The 15,188-nt window shown below is 52.0% G+C and overlaps 7 protein-coding genes across 7 annotated transcripts; 3 read left to right on the top strand and 4 right to left on the bottom strand.

The window, feature by feature from the left end:
• Positions 1-1,623: 1,623 nt before the first annotated feature.
• On the bottom strand, positions 1,624-4,249 carry PV05_07900 (COP9 signalosome complex subunit 2). The gene is made up of 2 exons (XM_013457377.1): positions 3,972-4,249; positions 1,624-3,909 (listed from the first exon to the last, which is right to left on the bottom strand). The coding sequence occupies exons 1-2, from the start codon at positions 4,013-4,015 to the stop codon at positions 2,436-2,438; spliced, it is 1,518 nt and encodes a 505-aa protein (XP_013312831.1). The 5' UTR covers positions 4,016-4,249; the 3' UTR covers positions 1,624-2,435.
• Positions 4,250-4,437: 188 nt separating this feature from the next.
• Positions 4,438-5,712, top strand: PV05_07899 (uncharacterized protein). The gene has a single exon (XM_013457376.1). It carries the CDS (start codon positions 4,504-4,506, stop codon positions 5,680-5,682), a length of 1,179 nt encoding a protein of 392 aa, XP_013312830.1. The 5' UTR covers positions 4,438-4,503; the 3' UTR covers positions 5,683-5,712.
• A 508-nt stretch (positions 5,713-6,220) lies between these two features.
• Positions 6,221-8,472, top strand: PV05_07898 (uncharacterized protein; the record flags this gene model as incomplete). The annotated part of the gene is made up of 3 exons (XM_013457375.1): positions 6,221-6,461; positions 6,530-6,753; positions 6,805-8,472. 3 exons carry the CDS (start codon positions 6,221-6,223, stop codon positions 8,242-8,244), a joined length of 1,905 nt encoding a protein of 634 aa, XP_013312829.1. The 3' UTR covers positions 8,245-8,472.
• A 293-nt stretch (positions 8,473-8,765) lies between these two features.
• Positions 8,766-9,929, bottom strand: PV05_07897 (uncharacterized protein; the record flags this gene model as incomplete). The annotated part of the gene is made up of 1 exon (XM_013457374.1): positions 8,766-9,929. One exon carries the CDS (start codon positions 9,927-9,929, stop codon positions 8,766-8,768), a length of 1,164 nt encoding a protein of 387 aa, XP_013312828.1.
• Positions 9,930-10,098: 169 nt separating this feature from the next.
• Positions 10,099-10,564, bottom strand: PV05_07896 (uncharacterized protein; the record flags this gene model as incomplete). The annotated part of the gene is made up of 2 exons (XM_013457373.1): positions 10,099-10,237; positions 10,293-10,564. The coding sequence occupies 2 exons, from the start codon at positions 10,562-10,564 to the stop codon at positions 10,099-10,101; spliced, it is 411 nt and encodes a 136-aa protein (XP_013312827.1).
• A 238-nt stretch (positions 10,565-10,802) lies between these two features.
• On the top strand, positions 10,803-14,191 carry PV05_07895 (uncharacterized protein). Its single transcript, XM_013457372.1, has 5 exons — positions 10,803-11,271; positions 11,323-11,442; positions 11,488-12,480; positions 12,567-13,632; positions 13,719-14,191. The coding sequence occupies exons 1-4, from the start codon at positions 11,128-11,130 to the stop codon at positions 13,542-13,544; spliced, it is 2,235 nt and encodes a 744-aa protein (XP_013312826.1). The 5' UTR covers positions 10,803-11,127; the 3' UTR covers positions 13,545-13,632; positions 13,719-14,191.
• Positions 14,192-14,334: 143 nt separating this feature from the next.
• On the bottom strand, positions 14,335-14,631 carry PV05_07894 (uncharacterized protein; the record flags this gene model as incomplete). Its single annotated transcript, XM_013457371.1, has 2 exons — positions 14,335-14,486; positions 14,544-14,631. The coding sequence occupies 2 exons, from the start codon at positions 14,629-14,631 to the stop codon at positions 14,335-14,337; spliced, it is 240 nt and encodes a 79-aa protein (XP_013312825.1).
• Positions 14,632-15,188: the final 557 nt, after the last annotated feature.

Raw genomic sequence — 15,188 nt, 5'->3', positions numbered from 1 at the left:
CGTGTTGGCAGTAACTGTACTGTCCACAGTGACTTCCAGGTTGGCTGTAATAATCATGCTTTGGATCTTTAGATCTTTCAAGTTGGATCTCCTCTCTTTATTACTAGTACTGTATTGTCATGCTCAAACCCACGGGTGCCAGGTCTTTCATGTCTTATCTGTCCACTCTCACCCTCACCTGGGTGACTCCGTCGCTCACTCTCGCCTAAATGATCTCGGCCCTTTTTCGTTAAAGAAGAGCTGAATCCGAAAAAAGACGCCTCTCCGCTTCACCTCATGGGTGCTCACCCTCCTGCGCGAGGCTTCCATGGCCGCCGCCATTTTCGCTTAATCGCCGTCCGAGTCCGCGGAAGAGAACGATGCAACTCCCCCTATCCAATGGCCTCTATGCATCCTGCATTGCTCATGTCTGATGGAGACCCCACTGCCATCTGCTGTGCGACCCTGCCTGCGCTCCATATTGGATATCATGCTCTTGTTCCGATGGCACTTTCAACCGGCATACCGCTAGCCTGATCTTCCAACAACGACCAAGCTCAACATTACCTCAACACTACGGCAGCGGCACAAGCAGCAAGCAAGGAACCAACAACAGGATAAGAGTCCCTACAGGGGATTCTCGCTACTGTTAAGGGTTTGATTGGACCGACCGCCCCATGGCTCACCCCCTAAACAGCAGGTGGCATCGTTCCTCGCAGCTGATGTGGGCAACATCATTAGTTCCGACCATCCCCAAGCCCAACTTGGCAGAGAGACAAGGTCGAGGGTAAATGGTGTCGAGGCACCGAGGGCAGACCTTCGCATTGAACAGACTGACGAGACCCTGCCGACACACCCATGGCTCTCTCTCCTTAGGCTTGCACCTCACAGGAATCCCCTGCCTCTCCTGACCTTTGAGATGCCTCAGTCAGCGACCAAGCTTTCGATCGTGGGTGAACCTCAGATCGCCACCCTTACGTACCTGGTACAAGTACAACATTATTCACCGTCCTCAACCCTAGTTCCAAACCCCTGTTGCGTGTTTATACTTCCACTCTCAACGTCGGGTTTTGTTTCCTGCCCTAAGGTCCACAATTCCGTTCGAAGCTAGGTCATTCTCAGCTCCGGTGAGATTCGCCACATGCGACAAGGCTCACGTTGTTCTTCCCTCCGCCGTCCATCTCATGGCAAGCCTCCTGTTGAGCGTACCCCGCTACGGACTCCCGCATTTTCCTTAGCCTCTACGAGTATCAACATTGCTTGTCAGGGGCGTTGCGTTATTGGACCGAAACACCACGGCAGATATGGATCAGAAATTGTGCCGGCCCTTCCAGCTTTCTCCTATCAACGGTGTCTTGTATCCTTCTGGGCAAAAGCAGAAAGTGTTTGACCGCGCATGAGCCACCACGGATTTTGAGTCCCAGCCAATGACGGGGAATCTCGTACGGCAAATTGCACGAGCGCAGAAAGCTCTATCGCGACACAAGGATGGACGGAGAGGGAAAACATCTTCACCCTGTTCGCACTCAATTCAACAGGGAGAAGCGCGCTTGCGCTGCACATCGCTGATCCTACTCCAAAAGCGCCGTGGCGTGCGTCCGGCGTTGAGGCAGATGCGGCACAAAAATAATATATCAGATTTTTGGCAGTCAACTAATCGAAGATGCGCCAATGAGCTTCGCATTTCACCTATTGTGAGCGTCACTTTGGCCAGGGGTACAACTTCCAACGCGTCGATCCAACCATGGCTGATTTCTACGAGACAACTTGGCGGTTCGGGATCAAGCCATCATGAAGCTAATGTGGTGATGCTGGTAGGATACGAAGGAATGCAGGCATGACAAACAGCTTCAACACAATGCCATCTCCGCATTCGACCAGTTCAACCCTGTCCTTTTGGTCGGCTAGGGCCGTTTTTGACACCGCTCATCTCAATTCATTATTGCTGTCGACTCAACAGCTGCCACGCTGTATGTGGCTTTTGCCTATCCGCAGTTCGCATGCGCCTCCATCATGCCTGCTACAGCCGAGCCCCGCCCGCTGCACAGCGTGCTCTCTCTGAGTCATGGCCGCCGCATCCAGGAATCGGATCGCTTTGTGAGGTTAGCTTTCCGATTCACCTTTTCCAAATACTTGATCCTTTGTGCTGTATGAGAACCCCACTCGATGCGACCATCTCAAGCCTCGATCATGGGTACTGCAGGTCCTGAGATAGCCTGCCAATCATGCCATGCTTGTTTTGACATAAAAACGCACCCCTTTGTGCAAGGCCCAGGACTTGTTGTCGCCCTATCGTCCGCAAGCTGCATGTGTTGTTACACAAGACAAGATATGCCAGTAACGTTAGCGGCTGGTGGGCCCCAGCTGCCAAGTCGAGCTGCCCTAGCCGTGCCTAGCCTATCCGTGCCTTCGCGTATGCTACAGTACATCCGCAATCTCAGAGCCTCTCGCTCTCATCATACTGGTGGCACAAGTCCCTTCCCACCTCCTCGGCCTCCGCGACGGCCAGCATGGCGAGCCGAACCACGACTAGGGATAGCATTTCCAGTCTCCAGACCACTCAGGGGGAAATTCATAAGTCCTCCAAACGACCCCGCTCCTTGTGCTTCGTCCGCCTTGAAACCCTCACCCTCATGGAGAACTGACGACCACAAGTTGTCGGCGGCCGAGGTCCAGTCGCGCAGCTTGGTTAGATGTTCCGTGTCCTCTGCGCCTGTCTCCACATGAACGATGCCATTCTCCTGGTTCATCTTCGCTTGCAGCTTCTTGTCGACAATCAACACACCCAGTATGTCTTGGACCTCACTGACCGGGATCTTGATATGCTTCGAGATGAATTGCAGAGTAAAGCGGGTGTACGGGGCAATCAGCTTCAACACGGCCTTGGTACGCATGTTGCGGCTAACTTCGTCAATGTTTTCGGCAATAAATGGATCTGCCAGCAAGTCTTGGTTGTCTTTCAGAATCGATTCGTAGTGGTGAATGTCGTCGCGCTGGTATGCATCGACCAGGTCGGTCATGGCTGAGATGCGGGGATCGTTCCGGTAGGGTTTTGTCTCTTGCGAGTCGAATGGATTGATGTCTGACTGCATTAGCATGGTCGTGAGCACCAGGTACTTGAGCACTTGGATTCGCTGCATCGATCCGGCTTCGTCGTAGTTCTTGAACGACTCGAAGAAGTCGGACTGTGCTTCCTTCCAGTTCTCCTCGCTCATGTGCATTTTACCGCCGCATTCGCGGATGATTCCTTGCACTTTGGGATGTGGTACGGCTGAGCGGACCGTCAAAGCCTTCTGATACAGAGACTTCAGACGCTTGTTGTTCTTCATCTCTGCGTACATCTGGATTTCCAGGGCGTATGCTTCGAGCGAGTAGGTTCCTTTACCAGGATCGTCGGTGCCATCTTCCTTCTGGCAGGCCTTGTGGATCTCGCGCACCTTGTTCGTGAGTTGTGTATAGTCTTTCTTGTCTAGATACAATTTCGCAAGCTTCACATTCGTTTTCAAGGCCAGTCTCTCGTTGTTCGTAGCCTGGAAAGTCTCGAGTGTGAGGGAGTAGAACTCCTCCATGCACCGGTAGGCCGACTGGTCGGTGCCGGCGGCCACTTTCTCGATGTAGTCGAGCATGTTGTTGATAGACTTTTCGGAGTAGTTTCTAGTGACTGCGGACTTGACGTAGGTGAGGAGTTGCTTGTAGTGCTTGATGGCATCGTCATAGCGGCGCAGTGCGAATTCGAGCTTGATGGCTTGCTTGAGGCCCTTGAAGCCCCAGTCGCCCTTTTCCGGTTCTAACTCAGGCACGCCCAGGAATTCGGTCACGGCTTCTTCGAGCGAGTCGGCCTTGAGTTGTTTGGCATTGTAGTATTTGTTCTCAATGTCGACGTCGCCGGAGCCGGAGAGGTCATCGTCGTCTTCGTATTCGAAGTCATACCTACTCGCCGTTAATGAGACTCTGTCAAGGGACTGGTCGTCAATGTTTTTGGGGAGACACACTGTTCAGCGTCCGAATCTTGCATGAAGTCATCATCGTCGGACATTTTGGGGGTGGTAGATAGCGGTTAACGTTGGTTGAGCGAGGGGAATGGACTGGTAAGAGGCGCGTTCGTTTTGGGTCGCAGTTGGAGACTGTGATGTGGTTGACTGCCCCGCGATAGCACAAATAGGTATGTCGTGCGATTTAGAAGACAACGCAGAAATAAAGGCTCGACAAGTGAAGTAATGATTGAGGTAGTCTGTGATCGTAATGTGCAGCTGGCGCAGGCAGATCGGTAGTGATGTGAAATGCGGAGAAGCACAAGCAAGTCGTAGCCTGCGAGCCTGGTAGCCTCGCCTAAACAAATCTGTTGCTGCGGGCCGCCCATACTAACTTAGGCTCACCAGGCTTAGGCTTGGGCTACCACGGCATCATACGGATTTGCGGAGCTGCGCGTGCTCTACAGATTTTACGCCACATCTCGACTTTTCTTCTACCTGCATTTCGCCTTTCCATTGTTACGCCCTTGTTGATACTAAGACTGTGGTCAAGATGGGTGGCGATCTCAACCTCAAGAAATCATGGCACCCTTCGCTTATGACAAACCAGAAGAAGGTATGGGAGGAAGAACAGAAAGCGCTCGAGGAGCGGAAAAAGATTGATCAGATTATGAAAGAGCGCGCAGAAGAGAGACAAATACAGGAGCTCGAAGAACTACAAGAGGCCGCAGGCGGGAAGAAGAGACAGCAACGTGTCGACTGGATGTACTCAGGCCCATCTAGTGGTCAAGCAGGGACTACAGAGGAAATGGAAGGATACTTGCTGGGCAAGAGAAGAATAGACGGCCTCATCAAGGGAACAGACAATGAGAAACTCCAGAAGACCGCCACACCAGATTCTCTCATGGCTGTCCAAAATGCAAATACTCTAAGAGACACCGCTGCGAAAATCCGAGAAGATCCCATGCTAGCAATCAAGAAGCAGGAGCAAGCGGCATACGAGGCGATGATGAACGATCCAGTCAAGCGCAGATTGTTACTGAAGGCTGCAGGCAGGGATGAGCCTGACGCAGAGCGAGAACACAAGCGGAGAAAACACAGGCATCATCATCGACATCGCGATGAACGGAACAGCCATGAGAAGTCTCGTACATACAGAGATGACGATCAGGATCGCCAAGGACGAAGCAGACACCACCGACGGAGGTCACGCACGCCTTCAGAATCACGTTCGCGGTCGCCTCCTCGACGATCAGAGAGGTCGCGTTCTCGTTCTCCATATCGGAAACGATCTTCATATCCATCCGAAGAACGACGGCGACCACGATCACGGTCGCGTTCACGTTCTTATACCCCACCCCGGCGGAATGGGCTTAGCAATGGAGTCAGGAAAATGCAAAGCTGGCATTCATCAAGGCCGGGGCGGCAGCGTTCGCCATCGCCAGTAGGGGATCGTGGGCGAGACAAGCCATGTGAGGACGACAAGGCCGCAAGATTGGCTGCCATGCAACAGGATGCCACAGTCCTCGATCAACAGAGAGAACAGCGGCTAGCTGAGATTGCGGAACGGGAGAGAGCTGAGCGTGAGCGCGAGCATGCTGCCCGAATGCGAAACGCCAAACACGGTGGACGTGCCGATTTCGTCAATAGCTTTCATAAGAAAGCTGGCGATATGACACTAGGGCAACGTATGGGCAGGAATGGCGTGTCACAGAGAGATGGGGATGAATAGATCATGACGAAATAATGACCTGAGTTCACACCAGATGTTGTATGTGTAAATTCTGGCGTTATTACTCTATTGTCGATGATGACCATCCATAAGCCGTCCCGGTGCCAGCCTTGTTGACGGCTACCTAGGTAGGTGTCACGAATTTCTTTGACCAACAGTTGGCTTGCCTCCTGGCCGGGCCTTATCAATGCCAAGGACTCCTTCCTTATCATCCTTTACACACTTCCCATTACACTTCAGATGTAACATGGCAGTCACCCAGCAGTACCTGAAGTACTCCGTATGCATCCCAAATCGACGCGTCTGGGCCGTTGATTGACATTCCCTTTGATAATCTATGTACGGGTATCTGATCTCCCTTTGTTTGGAGGAACAATGCCGGTAGGCTGCCCGCCAGATCTGAGATCCGCCGTACCTGCTGTCACAGAGCAATTTCTTATCATGCAAGGCCATCGATCACATAACACCTCTTCCCTTGATTCAGCCTCTTTCTCTTACCTGTATTTTTACGCCCAGCTCTCTCTAACGTGACCGTGACATGGCTCAGGAGCCCTCTCGTTATCTCTCAATAGGCAACCAAACATACTATATCGCGTTGGAGCAGAAGCTCGCCAGCCTTCCATCCCTGCTCACCAAGAAGCTTGCTCGTTTCGAAGACGACTTCATCTCGTGTACTGCCGTAGAATGGACCGACCCAGACTTCACACCTTCTGATCTTGAATCGGCTTGCGAGAGATTCAACAACGCGGATGACGTGTGGTCGAAGAGCTTCTTGTCGCGTAAGTCAGATCACCTGCAATGACCATTCTACTTAGGCATCATGTTGACAATGCACTTTTTCCCTCAGTTATTATCCTGTTGCAACCAAGTGATCTTAGATGTGGCATCAAAAGCAAGCGGGTATTGGCACTTGACAAGTCAAAGCACAGATTGACAGAGGGTCCGTATGTGGTTTCAAAGTCGACCGGCCATGTTTTCCCTGTTTTCCGGATTCTTGATGATACTCACAAAGCTTTCGTGAGCGGCATCATTCAAAAGACAGCCTCGTCGTCAATTTCACAGGAGCTGACAGTAAGGTGTCCCTTGGCCACTATTAGTCTGTTTCGACTGACCGAAGACTAGGTGGCAAATGGTCTACCAGTGCCTTCTAGATTGTATCATGGTCATGACGACAGACCCCTGGCAGGTTTGCGCTTTGCCGTCAAGGATACGATCGCACTCAAGGGAACTAAGACAGGATATGGCAATCGAGCTTGGTTCGAAACTTGCTCTCCTGAAAAGAGAACCGCTCCAGCCATCAAAGTACTCCTTGATGCAGGTGCGGTCTTGATTGGTAAACTCAAGACAACCGAGTTTGCCGAAGGCACAGATCCTTGCGAGTGGCTTGACGATATATGCCCGTACAATCCGAGAGGCGATGGGCATCAGAAGCCATCCTCTTCTAGCACTGGAAGTGCCGCGGCAGCTGCTGCATATAACTGGTTGGACTTCACCGTCGGTACAGACACTGGTGGTTCAATCCGTCACCCAGCCGGTGTCCAAGGACTGTATGGGCAACGACCCTCTCATGGCTTGATCAGTCTAGACGGTGTCCTAGGTGCGACGGATCTATTCAATACCGTTGGTATCTTTGCGAGAAATGTGGAAATATTTGCTCGGGTTGGGTCTTATTTCGTCGACCCCATGATTGAACGACCGCTTGCCGTCACCACAGGCCGCAAGTATAACCTGCTCTACCCAACCCGAGCACCGCAGATCGACAACCCGGATCAGCATCACCATGGCCAGCATCGGTGGTTTCCTCATCCGTCCGTGGACTTTTCTTTCTGGTCCGAAGCCGAGAAGAGGATCGAAGGAGTGGTCCGGGATCTGGAAGTACAGCTCAACTGTGAGAGAATAGCATTCAACATCAATGAGCTTTGGCGGGCGACTCCGCCAATTGGTCAGCCTCGCTCTCTCGACGAAGCAGTCGGGCACATCTACTCAGCCATCACAACGGCATCGGCTTTCCACGGAGGACTTGATAAGTTCATCCAAGATTATGTGGCTGCAAATGGGGGCAGGTTTCCCAAGATCTCCGAAGTTGTTAGTCGTCGTCTTGAATATGGGCGCGCTCTGCCACCCCAGAAGCTGGCTGACGCCCTTGAGGCCATGCAAGCTTTCAGAGATTGGACTGAAACCACGCTCTTTGGGTCGTATGATCAGGACGCGACAACTCTCTTGATCTTCCCTCAGTCTTGTGGTCGTCCAGATTACCGTCACGATGTCCCCGATCGGAAAGAGCTTTTCAACGATACTTTCAGTATCTACTCTTTCGGCTACCTGGTCGGATGCCCGGACTACACCATACCTGTTGCAGAAGTCCCCTATCACTCGACGGTGACCAACAAGACCGAACATCTCCCAGTGTCGATCAGCTTAATCGGACGCCCAGGTTCGGACCTGGATCTTTTCAACGTGCTGCTACAATTGCATAGCGCTGGCGTTATTTCGAGCGTGGCCGCTGGATCACGAGTGTACCCTCAGGACGCAATCGACGACGACTTTACTATGTCCACATGAGAGATGAACTTCGGCGAGGATGACCTGGTGCGAAGTTCTATGGCGGCTATTCTATCTATTCTTTGGTGCATTAGCAATCGGCGATACCAAACAGGCTTAGGTTGCCTTGACTTCTTTGCATGGCGTTGCGAATGATGGAATGACTGTGGTTGTCTGCAGCGTATTCAAGCATGATAGATGATTAATGAAGCATTGCTTTTGGCTTCTCAGCAAAGCCATTTCGGAGTGTACAGCGGTGCATTCACACATTCTCTCCCTGCATTCGAAGTCGTAGGCATTAGCCTGCCTTACGGGCACGTGCTATAGACAGATGGCTTGTGAAGCCTCCATGACTTTGGGCTGCACTGTCGTCTGGAAGATGAGAGGTGATTGGGCCGCCTCTGTCGTATCGACGTGCAGAAGAACATCATGTGAGATACCTCGCGGTCAGATCGCATGGTCCTCGAACGGAGTCCAATAAGGGCTCCTTTCCTGTTATTTCCCTCAGTTCATACTCTGCTGATCATTCATCACCTGAAACGCTATAGCAACACAAAGCAATGGCCATTCTCGACTTCGATGAGGTCGGGTGTCCCGCCTGGGAGCTCCAACCCCTTGCCATCAATGTTCGCCTCCTCGTCCAAAGCCCACTGCAGTGTCCGTACCGTATCATGTACCCACAAAAGCCTCAAGAGGATCCCCGAATACCACAGCTTCGAATGGTGAGTCAGCACCCAGTACTTTGCACCTCCAATCCTACGGTACAGCGCGAGGCCACCGGCGGCGCCATAGGTGTTCATCTTGCCCATTGCGCGACTCTCCTTGAGTCCGTGCAAGAGTGCCAGCTTTTCTGTTTTAGGCTCTGAGTCCAGAAACGCCTGCAGTGGACCAACGTCCAGCTTCGTGCCGTGTGGGGTTTGCAGGATGGCTTCATGAATCTCATTGTTGTTTCTATCCGCATGTGTCCAGATGAGAACCGTCACATAATTGAGCTCATGGTGGCCCAGCAGTCGGATGGGCGTTAGCCACGAGGGAAAGGGATCTCCCGGATGAAGGTTTGGGGTGCGCCAGGATTTAGCAGAGGCGTCGAGACTGGAGATGGTCAAGATATTTGAGAAGTGATTCCATGGCTTGATCATTGCTTGGACCTCAGGAGTCGCGAGGACCGGGATGTCGGGGTCGAAGAGCCGGAGTGTAGGCTCGTGTACATGGTCGAGATAGTGGAAGCCGAGGAAAATCGCATCAATGTCTCGGGTCTGCTGTGCATCTCCATTGAATGCGTTCTTGTCGATGCCCACGGCTGTTGCGGCTGCAGCCTCGATCTGACGTGCCAGCATTGCGACGCCTTCTGCAGTGGTGACTGCCGGTGTCGTCGACTGCCTGAGGTGGATGACCCACGAGGTCAATTGACTGGTCGGGCCGTTGAGCCATGGTTCAAAAATGATGTGGTAGTACGCCTTGCATGTTGTTGCACGCTCAGACTGTGAGCGGGGGAAGGACAGGAGCCAAGAATTGTCGCCATTGAGGGAAGTCATAATGGGTCGGATATTGGCCGCTGATGAGGCGAAGTGTTCCCGGAGCGTCTTTTCTCGTGCCGCGTCCATGACTGATTTTGCGAGCGCCTGGTTTATGGGATAGTTGGGAAAGATTCGAGCGAAAAGGTGTTTCTGTTCCAGGCTCATTCGAGTTGTTGATCGTTTGGGCATCGTAAGGCGCCCCGCCCAGCTTTCCAAGTTCACCAAGTCTGTTCTGTCACGGCCTACCGGTATCTATCTGGGATCGAGCCACAAAACCTCTACACGAGTTGTGGTGGCTTTTGGGCCCCAGCACCCAATGTATGGGGGGCAGTCATCACTAAGAACGCAGTCCTTCATATCACGTAGCATCAAACTTTTCAGCTCCCAGTTGTAGGCAAATATCCAAGCTCTCATTTAGCATAGTCAGAGTAGCTTGATACTGTCGCCAGACGTTACGTCGGATCTCGGTTCCATAAGCGCTGTTCGATTTCCTGACTCTGTTCATGTTATCAGTATGTTCACCGCAATATAGTTTAGGCCACTCCTTCGTACAAATGGTTATTGAGTCCCATATTCTTCCAGTATTTTATGCGCAGCAGGTTCTTCAAAATTTTGTGCTCGGTGCCATTGTATTCGCCGGCCTTCTCCAAAAACCTCAGCGTGTTTGCGATCCGGCGAGCACTGAAGGTCGCGGATGGCTGCGAGCGGAAACAATCCCTCAAAATATCGCGGATCGCGAAGCGTGCTGGAGACGAGTAATGAGTGGCTCGCAGTCCGCTACGGTAGAGGTGGCGGTAGGCCCGAAGGATTTCGGACGTGGTCATGTGGACGAGCGCATGCAGTGTTTGTCGAACAAGAGATACAACGCAAGTGCAGGTGAAGCCTTCAGTTGCAGGAAAAGGAAACTCACATGCCATTCATTGCAGGCGGAATCACAAGGCTGCATCAGGCTGAACTTTTTAGCGCCGCCAAGCCCTTGAGGCGCTGGCGCAGTCGTGGCAGGTTCTTGCTTTTCCAGAACGCAGGCCGGCCCATGGTTCCTTTCTTCCTTCTTTTCCTTCTCGTCATCCCAACTCTTACCTTCGACATATCAAAGGCAGGCATGCGCGTGTCGCTTCTCGGAGCCCTGACTATCTGTCATCATCAGTCAAGCTAGATCTCGCCTGAGATTTTGCCACGAGACACCAAGCGGTTCTCCCAGCTGCCCTTGACTTGGGACCTTCTTACAGTAGCCGCTGCCTACAAGCCTGGACTTCGACTTGCCGTGTGCGATCTCTTTCCTGTTCAACTAATACCTAGGCTTTTCAGTCGCCTGTATCATTCCCCTTTCCCGATGCTTTTACCCTTGTCCTTGGTTTTGTCTATGTAGTTTGCATAAGCCGGCACGATGGTGAGGGTCAAACAGAAGGCGCGAAAAGTTGGCTCCGCAGGAGGGACGTCGACTCGAGGCGCTCACGTTGCAAAAGAAAGAAACAAACACAAAGTGGTCGTTCAAGGCACCTCGAAAGAGCAGAAGCAATTACGGAGTGTGGTAAGACCGACAAAATATCTCGCCCGAGGTATTACTTACCGAAACCGCCAGGTCACCTTTCGTGCGGACCCTCCCCAAGGATACACATTCATTCCCGCTGGGAATCCGGAGCTCACGGCTGCTCTGAAGGAATTTGCCCGTCGTGGAGACCACAAAATCTTTGCCGTGACTGTAAGGTACCCAGATATCAACCGACAATTCTTGCTGACGATCTAGACAACACCTCATGCTGCCCGGCATGAACTCTCCAGGGAAGTACATCGTATTGGCTTTCATTTCCCCACCAGCGTCGTCGCCCAAGTTTGTGCACATTATGGTATTCGCCTTACCACGGGAGGAAAGGTCATCGATGATTCCAAAGATGACAAGCTCTTTGAGAAGGTTTATCAAAATGGTCAACGCCCTAAAGACGATCCAAAAGATCAAGTCACCATCAATACAGAAGCCAAACAAACCATCAAGGACTTATTTCCCAAGATTCCGGATAACGACCTGTTTCAGATCATCAAGACAGCCTTTCAACTGGGTGACAACAAGGTTGGTACTGCGGACGAAATTCCTCTCGTCCGCAGAGCCCAGCTGTCTGTTGTCGCTCACATCCGACATGTGTACACGGACTATGACAAACTGCTAAGGAGATGCCCATACAATGAGGCTCGGCATGCTGTGGAGCAAGATACCCTCGCCAAGTTGATTGAATGGCGCGGCGACAACGAAGCTGTGGACGAAGCCACACAGCGGGCAGCTGACGATCTCCTCAGAGAGGTTATCGTGATCTCTGACGAGGACGACAACGAGACTGACACCGACGATGTCCAAATCGTCCAAGACAACGTCAGAGTTGAGGAGCTTCCAAGTACTGCCTATGGTGCAGGCCCAGGCAGACCCGCTTCTCCTCGACATGATAAATATGGTCAAGCAGCAGGTCACTATTATCAGGACCTGCCACGGGTCGTCCCGCGGTACAAGCCCAAGGATGATGCGATTGCTCAACGCGATCGCAGTCGATACGCTGTGTGGGATCAAGCTAGACGTGACTATCGTGCTGGTGTGATGCGACAGCCAGTCGCCGTGCTGGAAAGAAGATACGAGCCGGAAGATCCCCCTTCGACTCGCGTTCTTGTCCCGCTTGATCCTCCTGCTGCTACACCTACGCAGGTCGTTTATTCCCGGGCGCCCCCTGCTACGATGAGCAGTTTCGATTACGAGGTAGGAGTGGTTCCTGGGTGGCAGCTGAAATACTTATCTCAACGGCCCTATTCCCAACCGTTCATTGTATCGCTAACTTCGTCTAGCCTCGTTACGCTCGCCAACAAAGTCCACGAACGTATATAAGAGGTGCTGACGGCACGCTATATGAACGATTCGATCCGCGACCGCGGGAAACCTACGAAGCACACCGTCCGATTGATTGCGCTCCACGAGCCATACCTGCCATAGAACATCGGATAAGAACTCGGCCACCGTCCCCTAATGGACCGAACTATTCAATCCGTCGCAAAGATGACGAATTCGACGGTGGTGATGGTACTATCCTTCCATCAATCGAAGGCCATGATGGAGCACACCTGTCGCACTCCGTACGACAAAATCCTTTCGAGAGACATCCTGCACTTCGTGACACTAACCTAGCTCGAGAGAACGGTGTCAACTACAGGGAGCCCCCTGTTTTTGAGCTTGCAGATGGTGGCCCTCAATTCGCGAAGCGACGGCGGTTGGAGGAGCCACCAGCACTGCCCGAGCATCGATCTGTGAGGAGAGAATCACCTATCAGGTATCAAGAGCGTGTATATGTGCCACACCCAGACCGTGTTTATGCCACTACTCGCCCCATTGATTATGGTGAGCCGCGTGCGAGTCCTATATTGCGACCAGCCGTATCTGCTACAGAGGCCAGAAGATATGTGCAGCACCTTCCCGATGTCAATGGTGCGTCGCATCCAGGCACGCCCTTGCATCGAGGTCTAGATGCACCGTATGACCTCCAGGAGCCCGCAAGGATGCAGCCACGCCTTCCTCTACATGTTCAAGGTTCCAACCGCTTTTCAGAAGTTCAGATGAGTATGCATCGACGAGACATCGAAAACTATTCTTCGACTGTTATGAGTCGCGTTTATGAACCTCTTGACGACCGTCGGATCCAAGATGGTCGAGTCGTTATGGATCGCAACATGGCTGCCCTTGAACCACATGTGCAATCATCTCAACGTGTGTATGAATATGATGACAGAGCGGCAGGCAATGCTCGTTCATATGTTCATGTCGCTCGATGATTTCAGCTCAGATTATTGTTTTCGGCAATTCAACTGTTACATACTTGGGGTGGACTTTTTCAAATCTCAAACGTCACACGGTACCTAGGTAAGATTGAAAGCATATCGAGCTGAAAACACAACCCATTCAGGAAAAAGGATACACTTCGGGTACTAATAACACACTTGGCTTAGGGACCGGCTCCTCACGAGTTTGAGGTTCGAGGAGACCATTCTCCTCCTTTCCACGACACTTTGAATCAACGACCCTGGAAACCCGGCCGACCTATCTATGTCAAAGGCTCGCGCAATGATGGGTGCGTTCTCGTCCTTCCCTGATCAGCATGAGTAAGAGCGGCATACCGCTTGCATTGCAATGGAGTTCCAACACAATATGACACTTCGTGAGTGTCTTCGGGCGGCAGCCGGTGCATTTCCGATGTCCTGGCATTTGTTTAATGATACCCAGTCCACGAAGGATGATGTATGGCATGAGAGTACTTGTGCAATAGTGGCAGCGGTTTTGCTACTTGACTGTGAGAGATGAGAGGATTGGATTCCCGCTTGGTGGTCAATGTCACCGAAAGCTGTACAGATTTTGGTTGCAGAGAAATAGGTGACCGCAGAGTGCAGACAGTAGAATGAATACAAAGTCTGTTGACATTGAATCGATTGGTCTTGCGCTTGCTGTGTTGTTTATGTCCTCCAACCATGCCAACACCGTGCGCCCAAGTGAACCCATTTATCCGGCAGCAGACATAGCCAGCCACGACAGCCCATGCAATCCAACATAAGCAGTCATTGTCCTCGTTTATACAGCCATAACAACTCCATCGGCCTCTCCTGAGTTGACCGTCTTGCCGGTCTTCTTAATCTTCTCGAGCACGGTCTCGTAGGACACCGAGTCAGCGGTGGTGATGTCTGCGGTCTGGGTGTCGAGAGAGACGTTGTAATCTTTGATACCTGTTCCGGGGAGATGTCAGGAAGTGGTAGAAACGGGTGGGTAGAGAGTCAACATACCATCAAGTTTCTTGAGCACGCGCTCAATGGCGCCAGAACAGCCGCCACAGGTCATGGTCACATTGAATTTGTAGTGATGGTCAGACATGTTTGTTGGTGTGTAGACGAGAACTGGAGAGAAGTGAGTCTTGGATATTTGGAGCGCTACAAAAGTGTTGTATGTGTTGTTGAGAGTGAGGTGGTGGGAACGACGGAGTACTAGTATTAGTATTGGCGAGATGAGGCACTTGTGCGCAGTTTGGGTATGCAATGCAAGGAACAAACGGGGACACGGTCCACAGAAGCAACAGGAAACGTGCTTCGTAACGAGGGTGACGATCGGAGACGGTTGTGGTTGCGGGAAACTTGCTCAATGATTATGGGAATGTGGTCACTAACATTAGTCCGAAGCCGTCCGTGGAGAGGCGTGAGTGGGTTGGTATAAAACAAATGGCGTACGACGTTAGGGAAGGGCCATTGGTAAGCAGGAAGTGAGACAGTGGGAGTTTGGGAGATGATGGGGAGCGTCTGGGAGCTATGTTTAGGCGCTTGGGGTGGTGCTGATGAGGCTGTTTAGGGGCCATGTGGGTGCCATGGGCAATTGCGTGATTTGGGGCATCAATGAGCAAACAGGGCAAACATGGAGTATATCGGCACATTATGGGG

The sequence above is a fragment of the Exophiala xenobiotica genome, assembly GCF_000835505.1.
Source record: "Exophiala xenobiotica strain CBS 118157 unplaced genomic scaffold supercont1.5, whole genome shotgun sequence".
NCBI classification, from domain to species: Eukaryota; Fungi; Ascomycota; class Eurotiomycetes; order Chaetothyriales; family Herpotrichiellaceae; genus Exophiala; species Exophiala xenobiotica.
The sequence above is the reverse complement of the archived record's forward strand: the minus strand, read 5'-3'. Positions and strand labels throughout refer to the sequence as shown.

Bases quoted from the DNA above. Each gene is read 5' to 3' on its own strand.
- PV05_07900 (XM_013457377.1), bottom strand. From the start codon at position 4,015: ATGTCCGACGATGATGACTTCATGCAAGATTCGGACGCTGAACA. The intron at 3,910-3,971 runs GTGTGTCTCCCC...AACGGCGAGTAG, and splicing joins CAAGATTCGGACGCTGAACA to GTATGACTTCGAATACGAAG.
- PV05_07899 (XM_013457376.1), top strand. From the start codon at position 4,504: ATGGGTGGCGATCTCAACCTCAAGAAATCATGGCACCCTTCGCTTATG.
- PV05_07895 (XM_013457372.1), top strand. From the start codon at position 11,128: ATGGTGAGGGTCAAACAGAAGGCGCGAAAAGTTGGCTCCGCAGGAGGG. The intron at 11,272-11,322 runs GTAAGACCGACA...CGAAACCGCCAG, and splicing joins AGAAGCAATTACGGAGTGTG to GTCACCTTTCGTGCGGACCC. The intron at 12,481-12,566 runs GTAGGAGTGGTT...AACTTCGTCTAG, and splicing joins TGAGCAGTTTCGATTACGAG to CCTCGTTACGCTCGCCAACA.